This window comes from Ochotona princeps, chromosome 7 (assembly GCF_030435755.1).
Source record: "Ochotona princeps isolate mOchPri1 chromosome 7, mOchPri1.hap1, whole genome shotgun sequence".
NCBI lineage: Eukaryota > Metazoa > Chordata > Mammalia > Lagomorpha > Ochotonidae > Ochotona > Ochotona princeps.
The window spans coordinates 17,555,755-17,573,864 of NC_080838.1; the positions used below are offsets into that span (position 1 = coordinate 17,555,755).

General features: G+C 47.5%; 1 protein-coding gene across 1 annotated transcript; it reads right to left on the reverse strand.

Annotated features, from left to right (window-relative positions):
• Positions 1-1,973: 1,973 nt before the first annotated feature.
• Positions 1,974-17,416, reverse strand: RAB33B (RAB33B, member RAS oncogene family). The gene is made up of 2 exons (XM_012927839.2): positions 16,954-17,416; positions 1,974-3,495 (listed from the first exon to the last, which is right to left on the reverse strand). The coding sequence occupies exons 1-2, from the start codon at positions 17,188-17,190 to the stop codon at positions 3,055-3,057; spliced, it is 678 nt and encodes a 225-aa protein (XP_012783293.1). The 5' UTR covers positions 17,191-17,416; the 3' UTR covers positions 1,974-3,054.
• Between the last annotated feature and the right edge of the window lie 694 nt (positions 17,417-18,110).

Sequence of the window (18,110 nt, forward strand, 5' to 3'; positions counted from 1 at the left end):
AAACCACTTTCTTTTTGGCAAAGCTGGTTTATTGAACTTCATGAGGAAAATGTAACAATGACACTATCCCACAACAAATTTAACTTCTGTGGAGACTTCTTGAGGAATGTCTATTAACAATATACTTTCAATAAAGCAATGTTGTCAGTATAGTAGACCTGGGGTAGTTTCCTTTGGCGTTCTCTAACGCTTTCCCAAAACATATCTGATATTTTCGATTAACAGCCACAGTTAAAAGAAACTCATATACAGACATACATATAGATCCACACATAAAATGTGCAATGTTGTTCTCAAGTTATAGTCATTAGCTACCATTTCAGAAGTGATTTCTTCATAAATGCTTTGGAAGATTCCTAAAAAGCTTTATTCCCATGAACTAAGTATGTCCTTTTAAGAATCAAAAGATACATACAAAAATTAAAATGAAGTTGTTACAAATGATACAAATATTTTTAAATAAATATTAAAGCGAGAAAATATCTCCTTTCACAGAACTTAAAGGATACTACTAACTTCTTAGAAAAAGAAAGTGTATTTTTAACGAACTAATGGTAACATTACTGAGAAAATCAAAGTAAGCTTCCAAAGCTGTTGTCACCGCCCAGCAGCAGCAACACTAAAGCGACGCGGCAAACTCTTGGGGGTCCAGGAAAAGCTGGCAACCGGACCCTTCACTGCCCAAAGCGGCTGTGTTTAAAACCTTCTCTCCACTGTGCCTGTACCCATTGGTCTAAGCTTTCCTACCCACTTTTTCTGCCACCCTTCTTCCCACATTTCTTCCCGTACTCTGCTTCATTCCCCAGTCTTTTCTTCCTGTTCGCTTTTCTATGTTGGCGCAGGCCGAAAGTTCCCCCGTACATTGTTCTGTCTCTCTCTGCTGCTTGCCGGCACAGGCTGAAAAATTTCCCCATACGGGCCACCACTTGTAGCCGCAGCCCAGCAACAGCAATGACACTAAAACGACGAGGCATACTCTTGGGGGCCCGAGAAAAGCTGGCAACCGGACCCTTCACTGCCAGAAGCAGCTGTGTTTAAAACCTTCTCTCCACTGCGCCTGTACCCGTTGGTCTAAGCTCTCCTATCTGCTTTTTCCACCACCCTTCCTCCTGTTTTCCACCACCCTTCTTCCCACATTTCTTCCCGTACTCTCTGCTTCACCCCCCAGTCTGTCTTCGTAGTCTGTCCTGTCCATCCGTCTTTCACCGGCTACTTTTATATAGTTCTCCACCAATCACTTCTCCCCGTGGATCCATTGGCGCTGATAGGCCAGCAACCGCGGGGGGGGGGGGGGCATTAGCCAATCCCTGTCACTTCCTGTTTACCTGCTGGCCAGACCAGCTCCGCCATCTTGCAACAGCCCCTCCCAGTCCCAAGAGCAGCTTTAGCACCCTGCTCCCCATACAAAGTCTGTAAACTTTCTTCTCCATCTTAGAAAATTGATTTGGAAAAGCAACGAACAATCCGTTCTTTCGAAAAGCTATTACACCTTTCACAATTACCACAGCTGTCATTGTTTCACTATAAAAATAGTTACAAATTCATGTTAATTTAGATAAAACAAAATTTCCCTTTTTAATTCTAGTATGATTCTAGAAAAATGGAGTTTCTCTGCCCTAACTACATATAAAGCCATTGTAAACGCTAATACTGAAAACTGAGTAATTGTTTCTTTCGATTATTGTCAGCTCATTTCATAGAATTCCCTGGTTCTTATAATTAAGTGATCCAGTCAGGATAATGATGGAACATATCTAAACTAGATTAGATGGAATGCTTAACTAATTTCCCACATTGTGAAAATACATTGAGTACAATCATCTTTTGGCTTCGTTTCCTCCGAAATGATCCAAGAGAGCCCTCTGAGAAGCAGGGACAGTGCACAGCTCAGGGGAAGACATGACTTACATCCCATCCATGTCAACAGCTTCACAACAAGTCTACCTTCGGCCAGTCTTCGGTGCAAACCAAAAGTAAACAGGGTAAAAACTTGAACTATGCTTTCCATTACTGAGCAACACACACAGTCATTTTCAGTATCTCGTTTATTTCCCATACCCAAGAGGAATAGCTCATTGTGACGGCAAAATTTAAACACTTTTAAAAAATCAATAACACAGTATTATTACAGAAATACAAGTAGACTCATAGTAAGGAGCCATACCCTCAGAGCTATCACAATCCAAAGGAAAACTAACTTGTTCATTGAGCAGCTAGTCATTACATGGCTTTGGGAGGGGGAACCAAGGAGATACCATGCTAGTCACACGGCCTGAAATTACTGCAACTGAAGAACAGGGCTCCTGTGGTGGCCAGGAACCAGGCGTATCCTCATTTCTCTTCCAAATCACACTTCCTCCAATGCTTCCGATTTATTTAAAGACATCAAAATAAAAATATCGAGCACCGTATTATATATTACTTCACTTGCTTTAAGATCTGGCTTATATTTGTTTATTTTAATAGAAGTTAGTAAGAAAACAATTCGTTCTTATTAAAAATAATTTTTGTAGATCTAATCTCAATTAGAAAGAGTAAGCTTCCAGAACTAGTAGAAAAGTCATTCTTTATGGGCTGAGGCCCAGAAAACATTCTGTTACTTCTCCTCGCACTGACTCAAAGTCTTGACTCCACAACGTATCAATACAGCACACCCAAACACCTTAACACAACAAGGCAGGTGCTCAGGGAAGAGGCAAGCCCACTTTCTGTCCTAAGAGAATATATCCCATTTGCACCCAGTCTCAGGAACAGAGCCTGTAAGTCACTGACTCAGAAAATCCCACCACGCTCTCATGCCAAGCTTCCCTCACTGGACTCCCAGAGGGAAAAATATTCTCATTCATCCCGTGGTTTTCAGTCTCACCTGATGCCAACCTTTTCCTTGTGTGGTCACAGTGACAACCTTGATGAAGTCGACACAAACTACAAAAGCGTGACAATGGGAAATACTAACATATCAGGAGCAGCCATTGCATTTGAGAGTTAATGTTACAACTATTGCTGTGTCACACTTCCTCAAATCAAAATCGACAGAATAATCAAGATGGACATTTAGCACCAGCACGTCACGGCAGGCTTTGGTTCAGGCTTCAGGATAACTCCATTATCAGGAGGTTGACTAAGCATTAATGGTTTGTGGCTCTTAAGCTTATGAGCTAAAGTCATAAATATAGCTTCCACATGATCATTGTCATTGGGGTTTTTAGCAGACGTTTCAAACAAAGGCATACTGTGTGTGTCAGCAAATTTTTGGGCCAAGTCTGTGGGGACCTGAATGGCACTTCTCAAGTCACATTTGTTTCCAACGAGAATCCGTGGAATGTCACTGGCCAGCAAATGCTGTTTGCACTCCTCTATCCAAGATGGCAGGCTGTGAAAACTGGCCATGTTGGTCATGTCATACACGAAGACAACCGCGTGCACGTTTCTGTAGTAGTGCTGCACCATGCTCTTTCTGAATCGCTCTTGGCCTGCTGTGTCCCATAACTGGATCTGAAATTTAAAAAAAGAAAGAAAACTGAAATTTTCATTCCAGTGTTACAGATTAAAAACTGTAATTGCCTTTTTCTGGTCATTAGCACTCCTTTGCATTCACTCTTTTTCACTGTCACCAGTGGGATCCAAACCACACACTAATCTCATCCTTTCAAAAGTATAAAATGGAGCCCAGCACAATGGCTCAACAGTCTCATTCTCTTGCAAGTGTCAGCATCCCATATAGGCATCAGTTTGTATCCCAGCTGCTCTACTTCCCATCCAGCTTCCTGCTTGTGGCCTAGCAAAGCAGTCGAGGACGGCCCAAAGCCTTGGGACCCTGTACCCACGTGGGAGACCTGGAGGAAGCTCCAGGATCCTGGCTCCGGATTGGCTCAGTTTTGGCCGTTGAGGCCACTTGGGGAGTGAATCAGTAATGGAAGATCTTTTTTCTCTCACTCCTTCTTCCTGTAAATCTGATCTGCCTTTCCAATAAAAATAAATAAATCTTTAAAAAAAAGTGTAAAAGGGCAAAAGTGTAAAAATATTTCCATTTGCTAAATTTCAGTAAGTCAAATTTATATAAATAGGACTATATCTCAAAAGCTTATTTTAGGGCCCAGTGCAGTAGCTTAGCAGCTAAAGTCCTCCCTTTGTACACACCAGGATCCCATATGGTCACTGGTTCTAATCCCAGCGGCCATACTTCCCATCCAGCCAGCTCCCTCCCTGCTTATGGCCTGGGAAGGCAGTCAAGGATAGCCCAAAGCCTTGAAACCCTGTACTCATGTGGGTAACCCAGAGGAAGCTCCTGGCTCCTGACTTCGGATTAACTCAGCTCCAGTTGCTATGGTCTTTGAGGAAGTGAACTAGCAGATGGAAGACCTCTCTGTAAAATTTGCTTTTCAAATAAATATATATATACATATTAATGTGATTATGTATTACTTTACTTCTCAATCATTTAAAATACCAAATACAGGAAAAGATGTTCATAGTTATGAGGCCCAGCCAACAAATACACACACACTATTAAGCTTAGGCCCCCTTAAAAGGCTATGGAATCGCGTGTCTATGCTAAACATCGCCACAAAAACAAACAAAAACTCTAATGCTTCATAGTACAAAATTATCCTATCTTTGCTTAATTTTTCAAAATTAAGAAAAAGTTAAACCATGAGGATTTCAGTCAAAAGACTGGAGACAGGTATGCTTAGATAACTGCACTGAAGGAGTTGTGCTATTTATAGACATTCAAAGTATGAATGTCTATAAGAATAACCTGGTGACTTCTTACAGAACAATAGGAATTAGATGGAAATTCAGGGGGGTACTCCATTTAGCCCAAAAAGCAGAGGGTCCGGACCCAGCATGATAGCATAGTGGTTAAAGTCCTCGCCTTGAACGCACCGGGATCCCATATGGGCACCGGTTCTAATGCCGGCAGCTCACTTCCCATCCAGCTCCCTGCTTGTGGCCTGAGTAAGTAGTCGAGGACAGCCCAAAGCTTTGGGACCCTGCACCCACGTGGGAGACCCAGAAGAGCTCCTGGCTCCTGGCTTCGATTGGCTCAGCTCCAGTCATTGCAGCTGCTTGGAGAGTGAACCATCAGACAGAAGATCTTCCTCTCTATATCTGTCTTTCCAAAAAAAAAAAAAAAGAGGATCCAACCTCTCTTTGAGATATTCACATTCCATACTACTCGCTGGTTCAAGGTCTGGCTACTCCACTTCAGATTCAGCTTCCTGTTAATGTGTCTGGGAAACCAGTGGAAGATGACCCAATTTGCTTGAATTCTTGCCACCTATTTGGGAGATCTGGATGGAAAAAGAAGTTGCGAACACCTTACCAAACTGCATCAAGACTTGGAGCACAAGTCCGCCGCTATGCTGCCTGCTGTTTCCCAGGCCTGCACAGGGAGGAGCAAGGGAATGGAGATGCTGTGGGGAGAGCCTCAGGCGACAAAGGACGAACCAGTGATGAAAATGCTGACCACAGAAGGCTAGAGAAGACTTTCCTTGAGAAACTGACCATCGTCCAAAGCTTCAGTGTTATGAAACATTTAAAACGGGAGGATGATGGACTTGTGACTGTTGCTGAGAGGCTATACTATCATAATAATATGGGGAAAAACAGCAGGGTGGGGGGAATGGAGAGGGCAGAAGGAGCGATCCCTGAGCCTAGGGAACTCTATCATGGACAACAACAATTAAAAAAAGAAAGCGGGCCCAGCACCATGGCCTAGTGGCTAAAGTCCTCGCCTTGAACACACTGGGATTCCATGTGGGCATCGGTTTTAATCCCGGTAACTCCATTTCCCATCCAGCTCCCTGCTTGTGGCCTGAGAAAGCAGCTGAGGATGGCCCAACGTTTTGGGACCCTGCACCCGCGTGGGAGACCCGGAAGAGGCTCCGGATGCCTGGATTTGGCTTGGCTCCCCATTGTGGCTGCCTGGGGAGTGAATCATCGGATGGAAGATCTTCCTCTCTGTCTCTCCTCCTGTCTATATATATCTGACTTTGCAATAAAAATAAATAAATCTTAGAAAAGAAAAGGAAAGAAAAGGAAAAGAAAAGAAAAGAAAGACTGGCAGAAAGTTCTCAAGGTTTAGCTGTGAGTATAAGGGTTCATCCACCACGAGCAGTAAAGACCACACTGGAACCCAAGGAAGTGACTTCCTGTTTTCTGGCAAACGTTAAACTAGGATATTTGCAGAACCACTTCCCCCAACTTCATATTTAAATATCTTGGGGGAATGGGCTAATCTGGGCTCACATGGGTATCACTGGGAATGTGTTAATCCCCAAATAAATATTCATAGTTTAAGATTTCTCATTGTTTCTGGAGAGATGGTAATGAATTTTTAAAAACAGAGAGACAGGATGTGGAGAGGGTAGCCAAGATTCATGTTCCCCAGTCTCTTTAATTAGCTTCAGGGTTAACACTGGGACAATTTGAAAGGGGTTCCATGACTGCAGGAACGCAGCTGGTTGCAATGCTGGGACATCACAAGCCCACGGCTGGTAGTGATGCTGGGATTACAACTCCACCTCCCAGTTCTTCCTGCCTGCTGGCTTCCCGACTCCCTTAATTCATTATAAATTAAACTATTTGCTTTAAAGAAAGTATGTCTTTTAAATAGTTATAAAATTTGTTACATCTGCTTAATAAACTATAGTTTAAGGGTTTGGTTTTGTTTTAGATTTATTTATTTTTACTGGAAAGGCAGATTTCAGAGAGAAGGAGAGACAAAGATCTTCCATCCTTTGCAATGGCCGCAGCTGAGCCGATTCAAAGCCAGACGCCTCCTCCAGGTCTCCCACGCGGGTGTAAAGTCACATTAGCGGCCAGTGTTGTGCCATGGCAGGTAAAGCCACCAGCCACTGCATTGTCCCAGCTGCCCTGCTTGCAATCCAACTCCTTGCTAACGGTTTGGGGAAAGCAGCAGAAGATGATCCAAGTGTTTGCACTCCTAACACCCACATGGAAGACCTGGATGAAGTTCCTGGATCCTGGATTTGGTTTGATCCAGCCACCCAGGAAGTGAGCCAACAGATGGAAAGAATCTTCTTTTTTATATAATTCTTTCATGATCTACACTTTAACAGCCTAAACCGACGCAATCACCTTCCAAGGTCCCACCTTCATACACCCTATTTGCAATGAGTTCCCTCCTAACCGATATGCAGAAGCTTCTAGGATCAAGACCCTAGCACATGGCCTTTGGGAATACCCAAACTATCTAGACTCTAACAGAGGGATATTCTTAGCAAACAGTTGGGAAAACTAAGTGTGAAAATACAGATCACCAAATAACTGGCTAGATTCTACAACACTTGAAGGAAATTGCTGGGGTTTTTAGGAAAGCAATACTAAGATGATGTTTTGGTAACAATGAGCAAAATGGATTAACTGAGGATGGGAGATCAGTTTGAGCTGCTGTCAGAGGTCAGAGGTTAAACAAACAGCAACAACAAATCTGATAAAGGATTTTGAATGTGGAATGGATCACAGAAAGGAAGAAAACCAGTCAAACATACAAAGGAAGGGATAGGACCACAGGACAAGGGGAAGAAGCTAGGATCACACAGATGGGCTTCAAATTTCATATCAGTTTCATGTTGTGAAATCTTAACTTGTTCACAAGGGACTCAATGTGCAGCAGGCATTTGGTATAGCAGTTAAGAATCCAGGTTCCTGGGTTCAGCTCCCACCTCCGGATCCCAGCCTCTAGCTTCTGGACAATGGAGACCCTAGATTGCGCTCACAGCACCCAGCTGCTCATCCTAGTCCTAACCCAGCCCCAGACATCGTGGGCATTTGGAGAATGAACCAGCAAGTCGGAGCTTTTGCTTCACCTCTCAAATCAATTTTAAAAAAATCTTAAAATATATCAATCAAAACATAAAAATCATTGTTATACTGTGAGCCCTTTCAAAACAGGCAGAGGTTCATTTCTGACCCTCGGCATCATTTACGGACTCTTCAGCTTTTCAGCAATTACTCATTAAAACTGTTTGATTTATTGGGGAGGGGACGATCTTGGAGTCTGGGGGTTAAAACTTCCAGCAGCCTGCTGGCTGCTGGTGGGTGCCAGACTGGGGCCGTCTCCATGCTCGGAGCCCCCATTCCAGCCACCGCATACATGTGGTGAGCTGTCCCTGGGTAGCCAGCGTGCCATTTGGTGCCAGGCTCTGACTGCTGGCCGCCCGGCGGCAAGCTCTGGGGTTTTGGGGCTTTGAATTGCTGCTTAGGTAGTTCCATGTTGAGCCCACAGTGCTTCTGGGATGTGAATCAATCCTAAAGACTCCCAATGACAGAGTAAGTTTTCCTTTGAAGGTGAGGGTAATGAGACCTGGTAGGTTGGAGGAGAGGGACCAGATGACCTTTATGGATAAGACTGATATACCAAACTCTTTCAAATCCTGTGCAGAACGTGTAATCACTGAACAATGCTGACCACCGAACACCAGTCCATGCAAAAGCTAAGGCTTGGGGCTTGTCTAGCAGGATCATATCCTATTATCTGACATGATGAGCGATCAGTAGACAGGTTACATTAGGAAGGGCCATGACATTAACTGGCACACAAAAGAACCATATCCGGGGGGTATATTCTGTGGGGAAAATGTGGGCCAGACCCCGTGGAAATACTAGCCCCACTGGTTAGCTCAAGAACTGGGATGGTGATAGCGTAAGCTAGATGTGACCCAGGAGCCTGCCATCACTCACCAGTAAAGGAACCGACAACAGTCTGGACTGGTCAAGGCAGCAGCACTCAAATGTGCATCCAGAACAGGGTGTGGGGTGGGCCAGGCTGCAACGTTCACCAGCTCATACAAGGCCAAATGGAAGGTCAGACTATGCCGGACACTGGCCTAAAACTCACTGGCACGTATGAGAACTGGGTCTTGGAGTGGGTCAAGTGGAGGAACCTGGGAAATTCCCCTGGCGGGTCATAGCTCCCATTGGTGAACATGTGGCCCAGACCTGGGGGTTGGACAAGCTGGGCAAAGTAGCTCCAGTGGCTGGCAAATGTGTGGGTTGGTAATGGAATGGGGTGGACTGGGCAAGGACTAAGCAAACCTTAGCTCACAAGCAAAATTAGAAATCAGGATGGAGCACAGGTCATGCTGAGCTAGGTCTTGAATCTACTGGTCTGCGTGAGCCAGGGACGCTGAGCCACAGCATCTAAGGCAGGGGCCAGGACAGGTGAGGGGCTGTGCCAAGCTGAGTCAGAGCAACCACTGGTATGCGCACGATCTATGGCTGGATACAAGCCCGGGGTTGGGGAGCTAAGGGGACACCATAGCTGGGTTGGGGTTCCTACCAATGAACGCGTGGGCTGGAATGAGGCCTGCGTTCTGATCAAGATATGGCTGTAGTTTCCCTTGGCACAAGTGTGGACTGGGACCAGATGCACCAATCCGGGCTAGACTGCAACACCTTCTGGTGTTCTGGAGGACCAAGGTTGATGTGGGACAGACTAGGCTAGCTCTCAACCCCAACTGGGCCATGTGTGAGCCATATGTGGGTATGGAAGAGTCATGACTGGGCTGAAACATCCAACAGTAAGAACCAGAATAGGCTGAAGGCAAGTCAGGAAAAGCCACTGTTCCTGCTAGGACAAGAGGTGAACTGAGTAGGGCTGGCTCATGGACCCACTGGTATGCACGAAATCTGGCAATGGGAGAGGTTCTGATGGAGGAGACTGAGCAACTCCTCTGGCAGGACACAGTCCCTCCAAGTAAGCGCAAGAAGCATGATAGGAAACAGCCCAGACCAGGCCATGGCAAATTTTCCACTGGCATACATTTGGCATGAGTCAGGGGCAGACCAGGCTGAACCAGCTCACATCAGCCGGTGGTAAATCCAAGCACCAGAACAGAGTGTGGGTCAAGACAGGTTCGGTCGCGACAAAAACCAGTGCACATTATGAATGCCAAGGTGAGGTGACCTGTACCAGATGTGGGCGCAGCGCCCAACAGCACACATCAGAACCAGGGAGGAATGGGGCAGAGCCAGCAGGGGGAATGTGGAGGGCTCCCCTGCTGGAAAGCCACTCCCACTGGAGAGCATGAGTTGGGATGGGGGCAGACCAGGCCAGGCAGGGCTACAACACCCATGGGCCTCATGTGAGTTAGATCAGGAAAATGCTAGGTTGGGCTGATCCTCCTGGTGTAAGCAAAAATTAGAGTGGGTGAGGGTTGGTTGGGCTTTGACGCAGCATCAGCTAGCAGAAGCTGGCATTGGGGGCTAGTTCTGTAAAGATAAACTCCAGAACCACCTGGAGAGTGCATAATCCAGGAGTGGGAGTGGCCTAGAAGGGAAATAGTGGGCTCCTCCCTCTTGGTTACCACTCCCACTGGGGGAAAACCAGGACAGGGGCAGGGTGGCTAGACAGAAAGGCACCCAACAGCATGTGTGTGGGCTGGATGGTGGAGCTGGTTAGGCTGAACTAGGTTTCAATGTCCATTGACATGTATGAGAGCTGAATGGGATGTGGGATAAACTATACTAGTCTGCTGCACATAATGGCAAGCATGGACACCAGGGCAGAGGGCGGGCCTGGTGGGGGTTATTGTGGGTCACTCTGCTATGACTAGGCTGCAGCTCCCACTGGTTTCTGAGAGTTCAGAGTGTGTACTGGGCAGAATCAGGCTGGACTACAACACTGGACTACAGTGGAAGACAGGGATGGAAAGAGAACCGACCCAGCAATTGCAACCACCAGCTGATCGGAGCAGTGGACTGTACCGGGCCCTGTACTTGCAAGTACACACAAGAACCTTGTCTGGGCTCACCTCAAACAAAGTTTCTTTACGGATCCCCCCAATCGAACTGCCGGACTCAGAACTTTAACCATGAAAAGACAGAGGACAGAACAAATCAATTACCCCAGTCATATGTTGGCAGTGAATAAATGGGCAAACGGAGACTCTAAGGTGGACTATGTCAATCAGAGGATTCTACAGCAACTTCATTGTGCTTGGAATTGTGAGATTAGCAGCAATTCATAACTGCTGAACTATCAAAAGCACTTGAGCAAGTGTTGTGGCTAAGGAGTTGGTTAGCACTCGCTAAGCTGAGCACTACAGGCAATGGGCTTGGGGCTGAAAGCACCTGGTCTAATGGAACTCAGCTGTATCCAATATTGAGAGTGTGGGCTAAAGCGTAAACAAGAACTAGGAGAGAGGTCAAGAGTGGAGGCAATAAAAGCAGGCCTCGAGAGAGGCCGGAGAGAGACATTTTCCACCATCTCTGGTCTCCATGTCGGTGTCTCATCCCCAGATCCTTCATCATGTCCATGTTACCAGCCTAACCGGCCTCAACAAGCAAGACCCTTGGAGCATGCCTCACATCGGGGACCTGGGATGGGTTGGAGACTGGGTGGGGCTTTTCCCTCTACTTCCCCTTTTACATCAGATATAGAAAAAAAAAGTGGAAATAATAGTCTTACCCACTTTCCTGTAGCCCTTGAACCTTTGTGCCCTAATTAACTATGTAAAGATTATCAAAAATAACTGTTTCGACTGATGCAAGCAAAATTTGAGTGGGTGAGGGTTGTTTGGGCTTTGCCACAACATCAGATGGCACTGGGGGCCAATTCTGTCAAGCTAAATGCCAGAACCACCTGGAGAGTGCGCAATCCAGAAGTTGGAGTGGCCTAGTAGGGAGATAGTGGGCACCTCCCTCGTGGCTAATCACTCCCCCTGTACAGCATGAAAATCAGGACAGGAACAAGGGTGGCTAGACAGAAAGGCACCTGCCAGTATGTGTGTGTGGGGGCTGGATAGTAGGTTGGTTGGGTTGAACTAGGCTTCAATGCCCATTGACAAGAACAAGAGCTAAATGGGATGTGGGACAGACTGAACAAGCCTGCGGTACATACTAACATGCATGGGATCAGGGTAGGCAGCAGGCCTGGTAGGGGTAATGGGGAGGGGCCCCAACTAGGCTGCAGCTCCCACTGGTTTGTGTGAGGACCGATTATGAAGTGGGTAGGATCGGGCTGGACTACAACACCCATTGGTTCAAGTGGAAGACAGGGCTGGAAACAGAACTGACCCAGCAATTGCTAACGACCAGCTGATTGGGGCGACGGACGGTGCCGGACCCTGCACTGGCCAACACACACAAGAATCAAGACTGGGATCACCTCAGATGAGGTTTCTTTGGAGATCCCTCCAACTGAGCTGCTGATCTCAGAACCCCAATCATGAAGAGACTATGTCAGCCAATGTCTCCTCCTCTCTGTACATCTACTTTGCAATACAAGTAAATAAATCCTTTAAAACAAAACTATTTGACTTACCAATGCAAGGGGACTTCTTTTAATATTTACTAAAGTTCTTTAATTATTTTTCTTTAATTGATGTGAAAATCCTTATTTAGTGTGGCAGTTTCATTTTCACTTCTACAAATAAGTAAATGATTGAAATGGGTTTTTTTTTAAAGATTTATTTATTTTTATTGGAAAGTCAGATATACACAGAGGAGGAGAGACAGAGAGGAAGATCTTCTGTCCGATGATTCACTCCCCAAGTGAGCCGCAACAGCTGGTGCTGTGCCGATCCGAAGCCAGGAACCAGGAACCTCTTCCTGGTCTCCCACACGGGTGCAGGGTCCCAAGGCTTTGGGCCATCCTCAACTGATTCCCAGGCCACAAGCAGGGAGCTGGATGGGAAGTGGAGCTGCCGGGATTAGAACCGGCACCCATATGGGATCCCGGCACGTTCAAGGCAAGGACTTTAGCTGGTAGGCCACGGCGCTGGGCCCTGATTGAAATGTTGAAGGAGCAGCTGCTGACCTCCAACGGGAGGGAGAGGCCCGATCAAACACCAGGCTTGGTGATGCTGTTGGCGTGTCTGCCATTGCAAAATGGAGGGGCAAAGGATATAGCTAGTCTCCTGGTGACTTCCATACAAAGAGCGAGCCCTTAGGCAAACTTGGGAGCCTCCACTGAAAAGTCAAATGGCTTTTTATTTAAAACATTCATTTCATAATTCTATTGACTTCCAAATTTCTGCACATAAAATTTTCTTTTAAATAATACAGATATAGTGCTTAGGGATAGATAAGCAAATGTAGACTTTCTTACATGTTGTAAAACATTTTTAACTTATTCTGAAGGAATCCTCTGTGAATACCTTCTAGTTTCCAATTATACGAATATGCAACACTTCTCATTTTTATCAAGCAAAATGTCTAGAATGTGGTCTTATTAACAGACTAACAGTACGAAACTATATAATGAAAAATTAGAAGCCATATCATTTCAAGTCATGTTCACAACTTTCCAAAGATATTCGCATAAGTATTTCAGCTGCATCATGTGGAATAAAGCTCTTTTTTTAATTATTTATTATTTTTCATTAATTACATTGTATTATGTGACACAGTTACATAGATACTTGGGTTCTCCCCACCCCTCCCCAAACCCTCCCACCATGGTGGATTCCTCCATCTTGTTGCATAACCACAGTTCAAGTTCAGTTGAGATTCCCCCATTGCAAGCGTATACCAAACAAATAAAGCTTTTATGTCACTTTTAGCTTTGTTTTTTTAAAACAAACAGTAGAACACAGTTTTGTTTTAAAAAAATTTCTAATATAGCTACTATTTTTTCCTATTACAGAATCTCAGAACTTTTAAATCTTTAATTTTATTATATTTTAAAGGCAGAGTGACAGAAAGACAGCTAGCACTTGCAGCTTCACTCTCCAGATGACCACCAAGCCAAAGCCAAGAGGCTTAACGTCTGGGTATCCTACCTCGGCGCCCAAGCACATGGGCCATCTTCACTGCCGTTCCAGGCACATTAGCAAGCAGCTGGATTGCAAGTGGAATTGCTAGGACTGAAACGGGCACTCGTTAGGGCTGCCAGCATCACAGGCAGGGGCTTCAGCCTAACCCACTGCACCGTGTCAGTCCAACGCAGCATAGTTCTGTAGTCTTTGAACCCAACACAAAATTCCATTCAAGGGGTCAGTATTCTGGCACAGCGGGTTAAGCCAATGCTTGCAACACTGACATATTAGAATACCAGTCTGAGTCCCTGATCCCCTCATAGTTCTATAGTTCTGCCTGCCTTGCTATTACTGCCAGCACTCCTTCAGGTGGTTAAGTTTTGTTTTATATATAGGACATGCTTTTTTTTTTTCAATATGAGTATCTCTTGAATTTGCACTGAGTTAATCTGTGGTCTTTAAGCCAGAACCCAGGAACAGGTGAAGGGAATTCAAATCCCAACTTCTACCCTACAGTTTCTACTTTTTTTTATACCTCAGCTATCTACTCAGCCTTCTCCATCACTGCTTCCATCCTTTTTTTTTTTTTTTTAAGATTTATTTATTTTCATTGGAAAATCAGATATACAGAGAGGAGAGACAGAGACTCCTCAAGTGGCTGCAACAGCCAGAGCTGTGCTAATCCGAAGCCAGGAGCCAGGAGCTTGTTCTGGGTCTCCCAGAAGGGTCCCATGGCTTTGAGCCATCCTCAACTACTTTCCCAGGCCACAAGCAGGGAACCGGAATGGGAAGCGTGGTGGCCAGGATTAGAACCAGCGCCCAGGGACCGGTGGCGTGGCCTAGCGGCTAAAGTCCTCGCCTTGAAAGCCCCGGGATCCCATATGGGCGCCGGTTCTAATCCCGGCAGCTCCACTTCCCATCCAGCTCCCTGCTTGTGGCCTGGGAAAGCAGTTGAGGACGGCCCAATGCATTGGGACACTGCACCCGCGTGGGAGACCCGGAGGAGGTTCCAGGTTCCCGGCTTCAGATCGGCGCACCTACCTGTTGCGGCTCACTTGGGGAGTGAAACATCGGACAGAAGATCTTCCTCTCTGTCTCTCCTCCTCTGTGTATATCTGGCTGTAATAAAACGAATAAATCTTTTAAAAAAAAAAAAAAAAGAACCAGCGCCCATATTGAATCCTGGCACATGCAAGGCGAGGAGTTTAGCCACTAGGCTACTGCACCAGACCCCACTGCTTCCATCTTTGGGTGTACAGCTGCAAAACAGCAGATGCCAGTGAAAAAAAACTGTGAAGCTGTCAAAAAGGAATGTCTTATTTTTTTCATAAAGGGTACCACTATGACCCAGGTGCTCATGTTTCTCAACCCAGCCTGGTAAGGCATTAAGACCCCAAGTTCCCAGCAGAGAAAAGCAGACTCCAGAGTTTAAGGAGCCTTGCTTGCAGGCGTCCCCAAGATTGCAGGGTTAAAATTTAGACAGTCAAGAACAAAGTTGGCTCCCCTAACCAAAGACACACAGTGCATTCTGCTGCTGATACCAGGGAAAGTATAGAGGATAGAAGTTCACTAGAATCTCAGTTCTGGGGTCTGGCATGGCTCCTGCAGCTGGCTGGGGGCCCTGATAGCAGAAGGGCCATGGCCGTGACAATCCTGCAGGACACAAACCTTGGATGGATCCACTCAGGAAGATACAAGCACGAACCTCACAAAGGTTCAGGTCCAAACCCTGCATGCTTTCTCCCAGAGGAAATTGCCTCTCCAACTCCAGGAACTGCATCAGGCCTAGCCCAATTGTGGTGCAAGATATTCAGCCTAGGAGGCCAGTGCAATGATTCCACTGCCAAATCCATCGCCTCCAGGTGCCAGCATTTCATACAGGCGCCGGTTTGTGTCCCAGCTGCTCCACTTCCCATCCAGCTCTCTGCTTGTGGCCTGGGAAAGCAGTCAAGGATGGCCTTGGGACCCTGTACCTGTGTGGGAAAACTGGAGGAAGTTCCTGGCTCCTGGCTTCGGACTGCCTCAGCACCAGCCATTGCAGCGGCTTGGGGAGTGAACCAATAGATGGAAGATCTTCCTCTCTCTCTCTCTCCTTCTCTCTGTAAACCTGGCTCTTTAGCAAAAATAAATAAACCTTAAAGAACAGATATTCAGCCTATTATTGTTCCATCTTTTCCTCTCCAATGGAAACATATTTTTCTTACTCCCTGATACAGTACAAAGGGTCAGCCCTGCTACCCTACACTGGATGACAAAAAGTTAAAAGGCACATCGAGGGATTGATGACTTAACTTGGCCAATTTCTCCAGTGCAGCAAAGCCCCTGTAGGTGGTGCTGGGACAGAGTTGGGATCAGGGCACTGAAAAAATAAATGGTTCCTGCCTTAAAAATATGAGACTAAGAGAGACCATAAGCTAGTCCCAGGGCACTGAGAAGTACAGACAGGGAGAAGGGAAAAGTAGCAGCAGCGATGCCCAGCAGGCAGGGCGATGCCTAGGACCCACCTGTTGGAGGAGAGGCCTGCAACCTCCATTCCAACCCCTCTCAACCCCGGCCTTGGGCTCTGATCTGTCACCCTCTCCACTGTTAGTACTCACTGTCTCTGACCTTGGCAAACCAACCACCACTGGAGGGTGAGAAAGAGGCCCTGAGAGGAACTGCAATGATATCAGCAAATATGTTTGTGCATCCTAACTAAGAATGGTCATAGATCGTTTTCACCCAAGAAAGACATATTTCTTAACAAATCAACCTTCCACAGAAACTACTCTACTTCCTCAAAGACAACGGGCTTCACTTCCAAACGGCTAGGGCAGCGCTCAAATCAATGTTTAAGAAATATTATGTAGGAAATAGATCTTCCCATACTCTCACATTTTCAGTACTTCTCCTTCAGTCATATTTCACGACTGCTGGTATATGGGGCACAGCCACTAAGGAGCGTGGCTGCCCTCCGCCTCAGGCTCTGGCGACCCATAGTGTGGCCCAGAGACTTGGCATCTGTAACACCCCGGTAGTTTACGAATCCGCGTTGGAGAACAAAAAATAAAAAGGCAAACAAATCGCGTGCACACGCCAAGTTTGAGAAACATTGCCTTTGAAGTTGGCAACTTAAAAAAGCTTGCAATCCCCAACTCCATCCGTGTAAGAAAACACGGAGCGCGCAGCCCGGCACAGGTAAGGCTAGGACGACAGTAGCCACCCCGGGGCGCTCGCAGCTGCTCACCTTGATGCGTTCCCCATCAATTTCCACCGCTCGTTCTCTGAAATCCACCCCGATAGTGGCTTCGGTGCGGTCGGGGAAGCGGCCAGCACAGAAGCGGTAGGTCAGGCACGTCTTGCCTACATTAGAGTCCCCGATCACGATTATCTTGAAGATGCGCGAGCGGGCCGGGGGCAGACATCCGGAGGCCGCTGACACCGCAAGGCTGGACGAAAAGCTGGACTCGAAGGACGACTCCATCTCCGAAGCCGTGCTTTCCAGCCGCCCCAAACTGAGGCGGAGAAATGGAGACGCAGAAAGCCTGGGAAATTACGCCACGGGTAGCGAGCGAGCCCAGCCGCCGGCGGCCAATGCGCAAGGTCCTGGGCGCCTCCCGCCCCTGCCGGCTGCCGGGCTGCGCGCGTGCGCTGCTCCCCGCTCCGCCCTACACAGGTGTGGCACCCACCTTCCCGGCCGGCCTGCCCACGGCCCCGGCGTCGCTCGGGCACACCCGGGTCCCTGGAGAAGCCTGGGCCCCGGAAGGAGCTAGCCGGTGGGGGCGAGAGTTCACCCTGCCCGGCGGCTGAGCCGAGCGCTTCGGGCCCAGCGCGGCCTGACCCGGCCCCGCCACGTCCAAGGTTCCCGCCCTCGGGAGGAAGCCGCGCAATCAGGCCGGAGGCGGGGAGGGAAAGACAGCTGAAAGCAAGAACACAGCACCGAGCACCCTTCTCGCGAGAGGCCGGAGAGCGGCTGGGGCCAGGGGCGTGTGCCTGGGGAGCCACGGTAGGGACGTGCCTGGGCTCGGCGCTGAGGCTGCCCAGGACGCGCACGTGGAGGCGGGTTTCCTTGGCTGGCGGAGCACACCGTCTCCTCCGGGATCCGTGAATTACGGGAGTCGAGAGAGCGCTTGGGCTGAGTGGGGTGGGACGCCACAGCCGCCTCCGGAAAACCGCCCCTAGTCGGGCGCACTTGGAGGTGGCGCCGGGCTTTGCAGCCTGCAGTCTTGGCAGACAGACGCTTCGTTGCCAGTGTGTGGACAGGGGAGTTGGAACCGCCTAACACGGAGCATTTGGATAGGCGTCTTCAGACCCTTGTGTGATTATCTGCAGGTGCCAGGGGCTCCCCCGTCCGAAAAGCAGAGCACATGACCTGCGGACCACGAGGGAAGTGCAAGAGTTGTT